Source organism: Engraulis encrasicolus, chromosome 15, assembly GCF_034702125.1.
Source record: "Engraulis encrasicolus isolate BLACKSEA-1 chromosome 15, IST_EnEncr_1.0, whole genome shotgun sequence".
Taxonomy (NCBI): Eukaryota; Metazoa; Chordata; class Actinopteri; order Clupeiformes; family Engraulidae; genus Engraulis; species Engraulis encrasicolus.
The window spans coordinates 7,501,123-7,513,622 of NC_085871.1; the positions used below are offsets into that span (position 1 = coordinate 7,501,123).

General features: G+C 46.5%; 1 protein-coding gene across 1 annotated transcript in view; it reads right to left on the reverse strand.

Annotated features, from left to right (window-relative positions):
- nrxn1a (neurexin 1a) overlaps positions 1-12,500 on the reverse strand; it is a 201,087-nt gene that overhangs the window by 102,663 nt on the left and 85,924 nt on the right. The window contains exons 9-10 of the mRNA XM_063216926.1: positions 11,511-11,894; positions 447-650 (exon numbers count right to left, since the gene is read on the reverse strand). Coding sequence (XP_063072996.1) covers positions 447-650; positions 11,511-11,894 — 588 coding nt within the window. The remainder of the gene's footprint in view (positions 1-446; positions 651-11,510; positions 11,895-12,500) is intronic.

Here is a 12,500-nt window from a genome sequence, read left to right on the forward strand (position 1 = left end):
TATAAGGTGAGCATGTAGCTAAGCCACAGTCATGTCATGGGTAAAGCCTACGCTGACACTGACTGAGTGACTGTGCCATACATCATTGACTGTGCCACAAAGTGTGTCATCAAAGTACAGTAAACATAATATTTGAATGGTTGACCGTGCGACTAAGCACCGGTACCAAAGTAAATTGTGTATATATGCCATTGACCGTACAACTACGCTCAGATATTGTGTCATGTTGGTGTGGTGCTTACTACGTAGGCTCATGGTTAGTAACTATGATGGACATACGGTATGGTTGACCGTATGACTATCCTCTAGTCGTGTTTTGTTGTTTGGTGTGTACGGTGCTCAGTATCTAGGTTGACGGGCAGTAGACATGGTAAATACTGTATATATGGTTGACCGTGTGACTACACTCCGGTCTTGGAGGTGTCTTGGTGTGTGGTGCTCAGTACCTAGGTTGACAGTCAGTCGGACGCGACCTCCGTCCAGCTCCAGCCGTAGCGTGTCGGCCGAGTTGCGGGAGGTGGTGGCCATGAGCAGGCCGTAGGCTCGCTGCGAGCTGAAACGCAACGACACGTCCTCCGCCTCCGTGTGCATGACCATGGGCAGCTGGATCTTCATGAACTTACTGCCGTCGTAGCTCAGGATGGTGGCATCTGGAGATGGAGAGAGAGAGAGGGAGAGGGAGAGATGTTTTGAATAAGATGTTTGTAACCATTTGTACTATTGAATTGCTTGAAGAAGGTCAGTAGACCGAAACGTTGCAGTAAACCATGCAAATGTGAACAGTGTGCAGGAGCTTTGTTTCTTTAATGTTTTGAATCAGGACCAGTGATGTTGTAGTAGTAGCACATGTCAGGGTGGTACAATCTCAAGCAATGATTCTATTGTATGGATTACATGGTTTGTTTCTTTTGTTTTGTTTTGTTTTTAGTGGATTACCTAAGGAGCATATTCATTGCAATACCTTAATTACTAATTAATTAATGGGCATTAGCTGTGGTTCTACCACCAGACGCCTGAGCCCCAAAAATATGGTATTGACCCTTAAACAACTTCCACAGACCACATGACAAGCAACCCCTCCAAAACCCTCCAATTTCTGACTGATGGACGGACAGACCAAACGATTGACTGAGTATAGAGCTGCTGCGCGTGTTGAGAAAAATAATAAAGTTAAGATGACAAAAGTTGAAATGTACAGATTGTATTTTGTTAAAAATACAGGATGCTCAAAAGTTCTTTATTTGCCACAAGGCTTTATACAATCTCCATTTGGCAATTACATAAGGGGATAAATTAATAAATACATCAATAGATGAATAAAGGCAGCCAAGATGGGTTAAGTGCAATTCACTGTCATAGCTCAGGATAGTGGCATGTGTGTGTGTGAGAGAGAGAGCGTGAGAGAGAGAGAGAGTTGGGCATAGAAATGGAGGGAGGGAAATGAAAAGGAGGGCAGAAAGAAGAAAGAGAATCATAAATTGAAGAAGAGAGATCGAGGGAGAAGCTGGATAGTGGTTCAGAAGTGGAGAGAGAGAGGGATGGACAGAGGAAAAAACTGAGAGAGAGAGAGAGAGAGAGAGAGAGAGAGAGAGAGAGAGAGAGAGAGAGAGAGAGAGAGAGAGAGAGAGAGAGAGAGAGAGAGAGAGAGAGAGAGGGAAGAAGAACAGAAGAAATGACAAGAGAGCTTTTTAATGCTAAGAGGATAGAATTTAAATACTATAGGCAAAAAAAAACGTTCGGAGGTTTCCGATAAAACTAAAGGGAAAGAAAGTTTGTCTTTATGAAAGAATGGAAGTCAGCATGAGAGCAATAGGCAGCCGTGATGGGAGGAGGATGGAAAGAAAGCTTATCAGAAAAAAAATGTATGCAATTCAAATATAATGCTGTGGCTGCTAGAAACTCAGAATGACTACACCCCAGAATGTGTCACCATTTCCAGAACATTCCTTTCAGACTTTGGGGGAGAGCTCAGACCACCAAATTGCCCCTTCAGCGTCAACACAGCAGGACCGTGAACACGTCCTCAGCAACCCCCATACGCGAGCGACCCACCCTCTCATTTAAAGACCCGACATCGTGTCTCATTCCCTCATTTGCATTCAAAGTTTTAATTCACAAATTCAATTTGGCTTGATTTATTCCGCCGGCCCTGTCAGATGACACACACAGTGGCACGGGGGCCCCCAATTCACTGCCTCAGCATGTCTCTATTTCCCTAATCTGTTTATTCGTGTGGCAATCATTTTATTGGCCAATTCAATTTAGAGGGGACAGGATCTTAAGCCCTGGGCCGTGGCACGCTGAGATAGCAGCCAGTGTTCAAAGCGGGCCGCGGCCCCCCCTAATCTCCATAACCACCTCACGCCAGCAGAAGACCGAAGCAGAAGAGCAAAGCACAGGGCAGGAATACCCAAAGCACCCCATACTGTCTCTCTCTCTCTCTATCTCTCTCTCTCCTCTCTCTCTCTCCACTCTTTCCTCTCTCTCTCTCTCTCTCTCTCTCTCTCTCCTCTCTTTCCTCTCTCTCTTTATCTCTCTCTCTCTCTCTTCCTCCCTCTCGCTCCTTGTCACCCCTGAGCACCACGTGACATAAGCCCTGGCAACATTTTGACAAGGTGGCAAGTGAGAGGAAAAAGAAAGCACTTGCTAACAGTAACGAGGAGGAGGAAGAAGAAAAAATAGTCATCTTGCTTTTTTAATTGGCTCGGTTCTATTGAGCAATCTAAGACCAGGCCACTTCATAGATATATATTTATATATCTGCTTTGGAGGGCCCTAGGGGAATGTTCCCATTGATCCTGGGCAGCTATGAGGTGCTGCTTGGGTGCGAGGCTGTGGCTGTGGTTGGACGCGGGCAGGGCTGGGGCTGCGGCTGGGTTTGGGCGCGGGCAGGGCTGGGGCTGCGGCTGGGTTTGGGCGCGGGCAGGAGAGGGCTGGCATCTGGCACCAGGGAGGGAGGAAGGCGATAAAGACGTCTGTCTCTGGAGTGCAAACTGCTCCCGTGACACGAGAGCCGCGGGCGAGCACCAATTAGGCTGCTGTTGGTAACTCCCACGCCTCCTCATCCCTCTGACGCCTCCCTCCTTCCTTTCACTTCTCTTTTATTCATCCCTCTTTTCCCTCCTTACTTGGCCTTGCTCTCCCTCCCTCCCTCCCTCTTTCTCTCTCTCTCTGGCTATCTTCCCCTCTCCCCCTTTTTCTATCAGTCTTACTCCCCGATGTCCATGCCTCAACCGCTACACTATCCTTCACCCTCTTCTTTGTGTCTTTTATCTCCTCCCCTCCATTTTCTATGCCTCATTCTTTCTCTGTCTTTCCTGCAGCCTCGCCTCTGCTCTTCTCTGCCTTTCTTTTTTTTCTTTTTCTATCATATTCCCATCTCTACCACTCTCTACTTTTCATTCCTTCCTCATTTTCACTGTCTCTGTTTTCTCCCTCAAGCCCATCTCTCTCCCTCTCTCTGTCTCTGTCTCTGTCTCTCTCTCTCTCTCTCTCTCTCTCCTGCCCTCCCCCTTCTCTTCCCCCCCTCTCTCTCTCTCCCCCTCTCTCTGTCTCTCTCTCTCTCTCTCTGTCTCTGTCTCTCTCTCTCTCTCTTCCTCTCTCCTTCTCTCTCTCCTCCGCTGCTCCTGTGATTCCTGTGCCGGGTGTCGTCTGCAGCATGTCGTGTTTCCGCACGGATGGCAGCAGCGAGGGCCTCGGAGCACGGCTGCAGAAAAACAAGCAGCCAACAGAAACAAGCCCGGCCACAGGAATACTAATCAACACGTGTGTGTGTGTGTGTGTGTGTGTGTGTGTGTGTGTGTGTGTGTGTGTGTGTGTGTGTGTGTGTGTGTGTGTGTGTGTGTGTGTGTGTGTGTGAGTTTGTGTGTGAGAAAGAAAGATAAAGAAAGATAGAAAGAGAAGAGAGAGAGAGAGAGTTTGTGTGTGTGTGTGTGTGTGTGTGTGTGTGTGTGTGTGTGTGTGTGTGTGTGTGTGTGTGTGTGTGTGTGTGTGTGTGTGTGTGTGTGTGTGTGTGTGTGTGTGTGTGTGTGTGTGTGTGTGTGTGTGTGTGCGCGCGCCCGCGTGTATTTATATATGTGTATCTCAGTACATGAGCATCTAAAGCACCAGGTGACAAGCAAAGGAGGAGCAGCCTGCGAACGATGCAACAAAAAAAGGTGATATATCAACCCTGACACAAAAAGAGGACATATTTTCCAGGGAACTGTTACAACAGATTAATTTGATGATTCCGGCATCCAAAATCAATGCAGCAGTCATTCTTCTGTCTAAACAGCTCTGACACCCATCTCACACAGCTGCCACCCAGACCTCATTTGCATGCACAGCACTTGGGCAGCGAAAATTACGAGGACAAACAGGAGCGTCTTCTTTAATTACCATCCCTCCGCCTCTCACAGGTCATTACACTTCTCCGTTTCAACAGTGTGTAACTCTCTGTCCCCACCGGCCACTTGGCCCTCTCAAAACTATACACCACACTGCAAAACATCCCCCCTCTCTCCGACGCCGACGAGGGCTCGAGGACCGCTCGAGGATCGCGGTGACATGGATCCTGTTATGTGTAACGACCCTCCTCGCCATAGTTTTTCTCTCTCTTTTTTTTGGTCCTAGCAGGTTATTGTCAGAGAGGAGCATGCTGTGCAGCTAACAAAACCATTCTCTGTTGGACTAGCAAAAAAAATGAAAACTTTCCTACTACAACATGATGACAATAACCAACAGAAATTTGTTGCCAAATACATGACAAATTGGGCGTGCCATTTTGGTGAAAACAATCTTGAAGCCCCGACCAATGGTTCAAACGGCTAGCGCATTGACTGATACGCCGGGGACCCGGGTTCCATTCAAGCCCGAGGTCATTTTCCCATCCTCCCCCATCTCTCTTTCCCACTTCCCACTTCCTGTCACCATCTCACACGGTGCGGTCAAAAAAAAAGCCCCTTAAAATCAAAACAAAACAAATAAAGAAACAAATTTGAAAAAGGGGGCACCTGCTGCTCTCCTGCCTGCTCGCCACTCACCCATGTCAACCATGTCTACCATCAGTGCCAGACATAATGGCTCTCATACTAACTTGAACCACATTTTTTAATTCTCATTTTTTCTTCATTTAATAAAGATATACAGTACATGTGACCTTTAAAGGTGCACCGTGCAATATTTTTTGTTTCCAGAATTCAAGCTGCCCATTCACAAATGTTAGCTTCTCATGAACACTTACCACCAGCACCAAAGTCATAATAAGTATTCATTATGACTGGGAAAATTGCACTTTTCTCCATGGTCCGCCACTTTAATTTCCAGAAATAGACACATTTTAGCTGCAAAACTTGCTGTACTTTGGTCATACTAGTAAATATTGGTTTATTATTTAGTAAATATTCATGAAAAGATCAAATTTGGTAATAGGCAACACAGTTTCAATGAGCAGCCATTCTGGCCACTATTCTACAAAGTGCACCTTTAAAACACATGTTTTGCTGCTTGTGCTGACTGCAAACATACAGTATGTTCATGAAAACAACTACTTGACAAAAATAGCCCATGCCCGTTTGGCTGAACAGGTATGGTACACACAGCACATGTACCATAGTACATAATACTACATCGTATCATAGCTTCTGAGGGTTGAACTTCCCTACCCAGGGTTCACACTCGATGAGCACGGTTCTGGAACTGAGCTGCAACTTCCTGGAAGCCATAACAACAGCTCTCTCCCAAGGGACCATCTTTTTTCTCTCTCTCTCTCTCTCTCTCTCTGGAAAAGGGCCGATGTAATCTCGACACGTACTGCTTCATGCTCTTAAAGGGACCCTGCCACCAGTTTACCCAAATCCACGCTATACTCCACACCACCTCCATCAACTTACTTTGACCCCTGGCTTAAAACATCTGCAGTGTGCTCCGTCCCCTAACATTGCCTGAGGCTGGATGCAGTTGGAACCCGCTAAACAGACTGCAGCATTTTTTTACCGGGAGGAAGGGGAAACAGGGGGTTGAAATACAGCCAAAGAGCGGCTGACAGACAGTCGGACAGACAGACAGCCTGCCAGGTAAACACACATGCGGCCCCCGAGTAAACAGACAACATGTACTGTATCATGCACGCACGTACACACACACACACTCAGTTGCACAATGAGAGAAAGTGGAAGCAAAAAGAGCAAGAGAGAGAGAAGGGCAGACAAGAGATACAAGAAAGACAGGATATGTGCATGAGACAGAAGACAGAGGGAAGAGAGGGAAGAGGCAACCGAGAATAGTGGGTGTGAGGGGTGATGGAAAGAAAGAAAGAAAGAAAGAAAGAAAGAAAGAAAGAAAGAAAGAAAGAAAGAAAGAAAGAAAGAAAGAAAGAAAGAAAGAGTGGATAGAGGGACGAGAGAAAGCATATGAAAGAGATTCAGAAATAGAGAGAGAGAGAGCGAGAGAGACACAGAGAGAGAGAGAGATACTGCTTGAGAAAATGAGAGAGCAAGTGTAAGAGAGAAAGAGGGAGGATAGAGGGATGAGAAAAGGGAGTAGGATAGAGAGATTCAGGGAGAGGGAGGAGAGAGAGGGAGAGTGGGAGAAGGAGAAGAAGAAAGAGGGAGACAGTGCTTGAGGACTGCAGGTAGAGAGGAGTGTACATAGCTGATCACTCGCTCCATCTGTCCCCCCATCTGCTGCTTCTTTAATTTACCACTCGCTCCAGTCCAACACTGCCTCCAAAACACACACACACACACACACACACACACACACACACACACACACACACACACACACACACACACACACACACACGCATACGTGCACGCACACACACACACCCACAGACGCACCCACACACCGGCACACATAGACACAGACACAAAACACACACACACACGCACGCATGCACACACGCACACACGCACACACACACATGCACGCATGCACGCACGCATACACACAGACGTGCACGCACGCACACACACACACACGCGCGCACGCACGCACACACACACACATGACCAAACACATGCAAATATAGACACAGCCCCTTACTTTTACACACAAAGGCACATGCACACATACACAAACAACCACACACACACACACACACACACACACACACACACACACACACACACACACACACACACACACACACACACACACACACACACACACACACACACACACACACACACACACACACACACACACACACACACACACACACACACACAAACATTACGCAACCATGCATCACCACCACATACGGTAGGGACAACTCCTGGTTGCCTTGAGCTCCATCCCTTTCATTGGACTGCAACTAACAAAATATACAAAATGTGAAAAAATACCAAAAAAAAACAATCTCGTCTGCTGACTCAAGCTGGAGTGGCTGACTGAGATATGTTGGTGCATTGAGCGCCCATCCCTCTTCCTGGACTACAACAAGCAAAATCTCAAAAATAAATACAGCTGCTAGCAGCGATGTGGGGCCAAGCAGCAGCGTAATGTCCACATTGTAAAAATATGGTGTGTATGCTTCGAAGTGGTAAGCTTCAGTATCGCAAAGTTTGGCAGCGATACGTCAAAGGGATGCCAAGATATGAGCTCATTTCCTGTTTGGCGTCTTCTTGAGCTCATCCAGTTTGCTGGACTACCACAAACAAAATATATAGTGAATTCAGGTAAATTGGGCCCCTTTTCTTTCTTTTTTTTTGCATATACTGTAAGCAAATGGCCCAAAGTGGCCCAATTTACCTGAATTCACCCCCTACATATAAAAGACCCCAACTATCCTCATCTACATGGCAGGTACAGAATATAATACAGTAACTTTATTGATCCACGGGGGGAAAATTAAGGCAGCCAGGTATTGTATGTGCTCTAGGCCTAGTTGTAGCTGAAGCTGCTGACTGTGTGTGTGTGTGTGTGTGTGTGTGTGTGTGTGTGTGTGTGTGTGTGTGTGTGTGTGTGTGTGTGTGTGTGTGTGTGTGTGTGTGTGTGTGTGTGTGTGTGTGTGTGTGTGTGTGTGTACGCACGTTGGTATGTCAGCAGAGTGGCAGGCGAGGGGTTGAAAAGCCCCCCTGCTGCACGGGGCACAATCCGGCACGCCGGCCCTCCCAAGGAGCACGAGCGCACCACGGGGATTAGGGAAATGTATGTTCAACAATCATGATAAACAGGAGGAGTTTGCTCACAGGCAGCTCTCAGGCAGCATACATAATTCAGTTCTGTGTGTGCTGCGCTCGTGGTGTGTTCTTGCATCGCAATGCTCCAATCACACTGGATACATCAAATACACACACACACACGCACAACCAAACTCCCCACGCTGACACCAACACGCACATGAACCAAAATGCATTAACACAACACAACACACAACACTTCAAAAAAATCTCCCTTAATCACACAAGCACACAAGCACAAGCCTCTTCCAGGGTGGGTAAACACCACATCACATTAGGTGCTGCGATACCTCAAAGACAACAACAACAACAAAAACACACGAAAGCATCTGATTAGAGCCATCAAATCAAGCCAAACAAAATGCTCGTGGTGCTACACTGACAGAGGCGAAAACATCATTAGAGCGTTTCAACTGTTAGGTAAGTACGCAGCTTTGAAATTAAATTTGGTACATGCCTCACAAAATGGCTGCCATCTAAAGCTCAGTGAAATCAAGACTACTACAGTAATGTGACTGCTGTAAGTTGATATTAAGGATGATCTATTTGTGTCTTTTTTCATAGACCATGTTATACTTTTTTTGAAGGGAAAATTGAGGAGGTGGGAGTTTTTACATGCAGACACATGACAGGTAAAAGAAAACTGCTTTACCCTTCAGAGAATATGCATGTTGCAATTATTTCTGCCAGAAAGCTTTAATGACGTTCCTAGGATATCATCTATCTACCCATCTCCCCTGCACTCCCTTTACATTAACCACTCTTTACTTCATCTTAAAAATAGCACCAGGGTGGTGTTTGAAACAAATCGTCTATAAATACCTCTCCTTACACACACACACCACCCACTGTTAACAGACTCCTGCATCTCTGAGATCCCCACCAAAGCATCAGCCCCTCGGCCTGAGAGGAGAGGGAGCTCACACTCACAGATCTCCTCTGATGAGCTAATTGGTCCAGATCATTGGCAGTAATTTCCATGCAGGGCCCTGTGCACAATACGGGTGTAATTGATTGTGCTTTCTTTACCCCCCTCTTCTCTCCTGAACGAGTCCGTTTTTTGCTGTGGGAGGGATTATTATAGGCCAGATAAGTGGCACACGCCGGTGGGAGATGGGCTTTGTGTGTCTAGTAGTTATATATGTACACTACACTGCACTGAGGCCCTCTTCAAGTGGACGAGGAGGTTATAAAACACTCACCTGCACACACACTGCATTTTTTTCTCTCTTTCCCGTACAGTTATTTTCTCTTTTTCTTTCTTTTTCAATAGCGTGCACAAATACTATACTGTACCACTGCGCACACTTGTTTTCTATACATTGGATTACACCTCACATAGTGTATGTACACACACACACATGCACAAGCATGCACGCGCACACAAACGCACACACGCACGCACGCACGCACGCACGCACGCACGCACGCACGCACGCACGCACGCACGCACGCACGCACGCACGCACGCACGCACGCACACACACACGCACACGCACACGCACACACACACACACACACACACACAAGCACAAAAGCAAGCAACAAAAGCAGAGACCAAAAGACACGATGCAACAACACGCATACACACAATGGGCTTGGGTGTGATTCTCTTCCACACACACCCAGCTCTACAAAGCAGAGGACAGAAACAGACGGTAAGACCAGCAGCAACACAACAGCTAACAGCAGCAGCTACACCAGGCATGACAACAGAGGCTTTCATCTACTACAAACACCAGCACATTCCTTCGAAGAAGAAAGAGAGAGAGAGGGGAGAGCTGAAAACATATAAATTCTGCAGCCTATCCCGTTTTTTCTTCTGAGAACAGTGTGAATCAGACACCGGGGCACAATTATCAAGGTAACAGCCAAGCGTGGAGCTGCTGTGTGCCGTCGCCAGTGTGCGGTCAGACAGATCGGAAATCGGAGCTGCGACCAAATGGCTCAAAATGGAGTAACCGGAGAAACACACTTTTTCTAGGTACCCGTTGGAATAGTTTTTTTCCCCCTAATACATTTAACACGCATGCGTGCAGTCACGGTATAGTCAGTATAAAGTGTGTAACCTTAGAGTTTATCATCGAGGGATTATGACGCTACAGAGACAGCTCTATAAAATATACTCCAGAGAAATGTATTACTTTTTTTTTTTTTTTTACAGCAGCCTTATCTTGGTCGCTCAGTAGTAAATAGGATCTTATTGACTTCTGATCTGTTTCCTCCTAAAACCCCATTAGGTGGAAAAAAGACCATTTTAAGACCCTAAGTAGCCTTATATCAGGCTTTACAGGATCCTATTTCCTTTCTCCACTTCTATTTAAGAAGTGTAAGACAGAGGCCAGAATCTGCTGAATCCTGAATTGCCTCTCCTAGCCTCCCTCTGGGACAAAAAAAGATCCAAATCAGCTTAATGTGAAGATTGTATTTGTTTCTGAGAGATGAAGTCAAGATAAAAGCCCCTGGAAATGTTACCAGCATTATCACGGGAAAGTCAAGACCCCAATATAATGTGAGAAACCCATATACCTGTAGTATAATGTGAAAAGGAGCATGTGCAGTACTATATGTGTCTCTGAGGAGGAAAACTAGTAGAGAACACCACTAAGGCAGTAGAAAACTAGTTTGGAGTATCTTTGCATAATATTACATCAGCCCAGTATTAAGATACTTGTAATACACTATATGCAGAGAAAAAAAATCTTTCTCTTTGAATAAGCATGAATTATTTCTATAAAATTCTGAGTTAGGCAACAAGGATTCAAAAGCTAGGATTCCAAACCACTATTTCAAATCAGCTACTTCTACCTACAGTATGATCTTAATATAGGTGACCCATTTAAGTATTTCACCTTACTGAAAAAAAAGATTTTGAAAATGACTGGAACAAATAGGCATTGTGCATATTTTAACGCATGAATTCATGTGCTTCATCGCTCGTGAGAACAATCAATATTCATGACCATCATGTTAGCCTCTAGCCTACAGTAGAAATCTCGTAGCTGGTGGCAAATGTGATTCACCGCAAAGGTGTCTAGTGACACTACAGAAATAATACAGATCTCGTGCTCCTATGTGCATGACTGGCTCCCACTTGATCGGTCGACAGACAAACCACTGTGAAGTGCATCCAACACGTCACCCTTCAGCCTGCTCACCTGCCAATGATAAGTTCCTCAACTTGATTTGATGAGGGTCTGGTAGAGCTAGCTTGCCCCCCAATGTTACATTGCATTACATTACATTTGGCAGACACTTTTAACCAAAGCAACTTACAATCGTGGACCTCATCACTTTCTAAGAGCACAGGAAATATGCAGAACAATGCAGATGCAGGCTCACCTCTCTCGCAGGAGCGACCCAGGTAGCCCGTGCCCGTGCAGTCGCAGACGTAGCGGTTCCATCCCTCGCGGCACACCCCGGTGTTGAGGCAGGGGTTGCTCAGGCACTGCTTGGGCTGCTCCTTGGAGCAGGAGGGCTTGACGCCCACGGCGTGCTGCACCTCCGCCATGCGCCGGATGTCCTTGCTCTGGCCGTCCATGAAGAGGTCGCGGATGCAGCCCACGTAGCCGTAGTTGAGCAGCGCCGTCCACACCTCGGTGGGGAAGACCAGGCCGGCGCGGTCCTCCGGCAGACCGCCCAGGTACAGCAGGTCGTCCAGGTCCAGGATCTCACTGTCGCCGGGGGCCGTGTAGGCCGTACGCACCGAGTTGACGGAGATGGTACCTGTGCAAGGGAGGACGGAAAGGAAAGAAAGAAGAAAGGAAGGAGGGAAGGAGGGAAGGAGGGAAGGGAAGACAGAAGGAAAGGAAGGCAAAAGGGAAGGAGGGAAGGTGTAAGGGAGGACAGAAGGAAAGAAAGAAGAAAGGAAGGAGGGAAGGGAAGATAGAAGGAAGGGAAGGCAAAGGGGAAGGAGAGGGTACATAGAGGGATGAAATATGGCCCTGGAAGTCAACTCAAGTCTTCAAGTCAATCATTATTGATCCTCATGTCACCAGCTTAAACACTTGGGTGGCACGACAGGCAGCCCTGTCTGCGGCAGATGAAATCGCAACAGAGGTGTCGCCGGCTGGCTGCATTATTCTCGCAAACAACTGTCTTACTGAATGACAACGGTGGAAACTGAACAATTTCTTCTGCACATATTCAAAGGAAATCTCTTCCATCACATCGGTCCCCTAATAGCCATGTAAAATGGGAAACGAAAACAAAAAAAACCCTAGAAAGTGATCAGCAATTTTTTGTCCTCTTCTCATTTTTTCTTTTATTTTTTTCTTTCTTTCTCTGTCTTTTTTCTCTCTCTAATGGTGAGCCCATTATTCACGCCTTGGA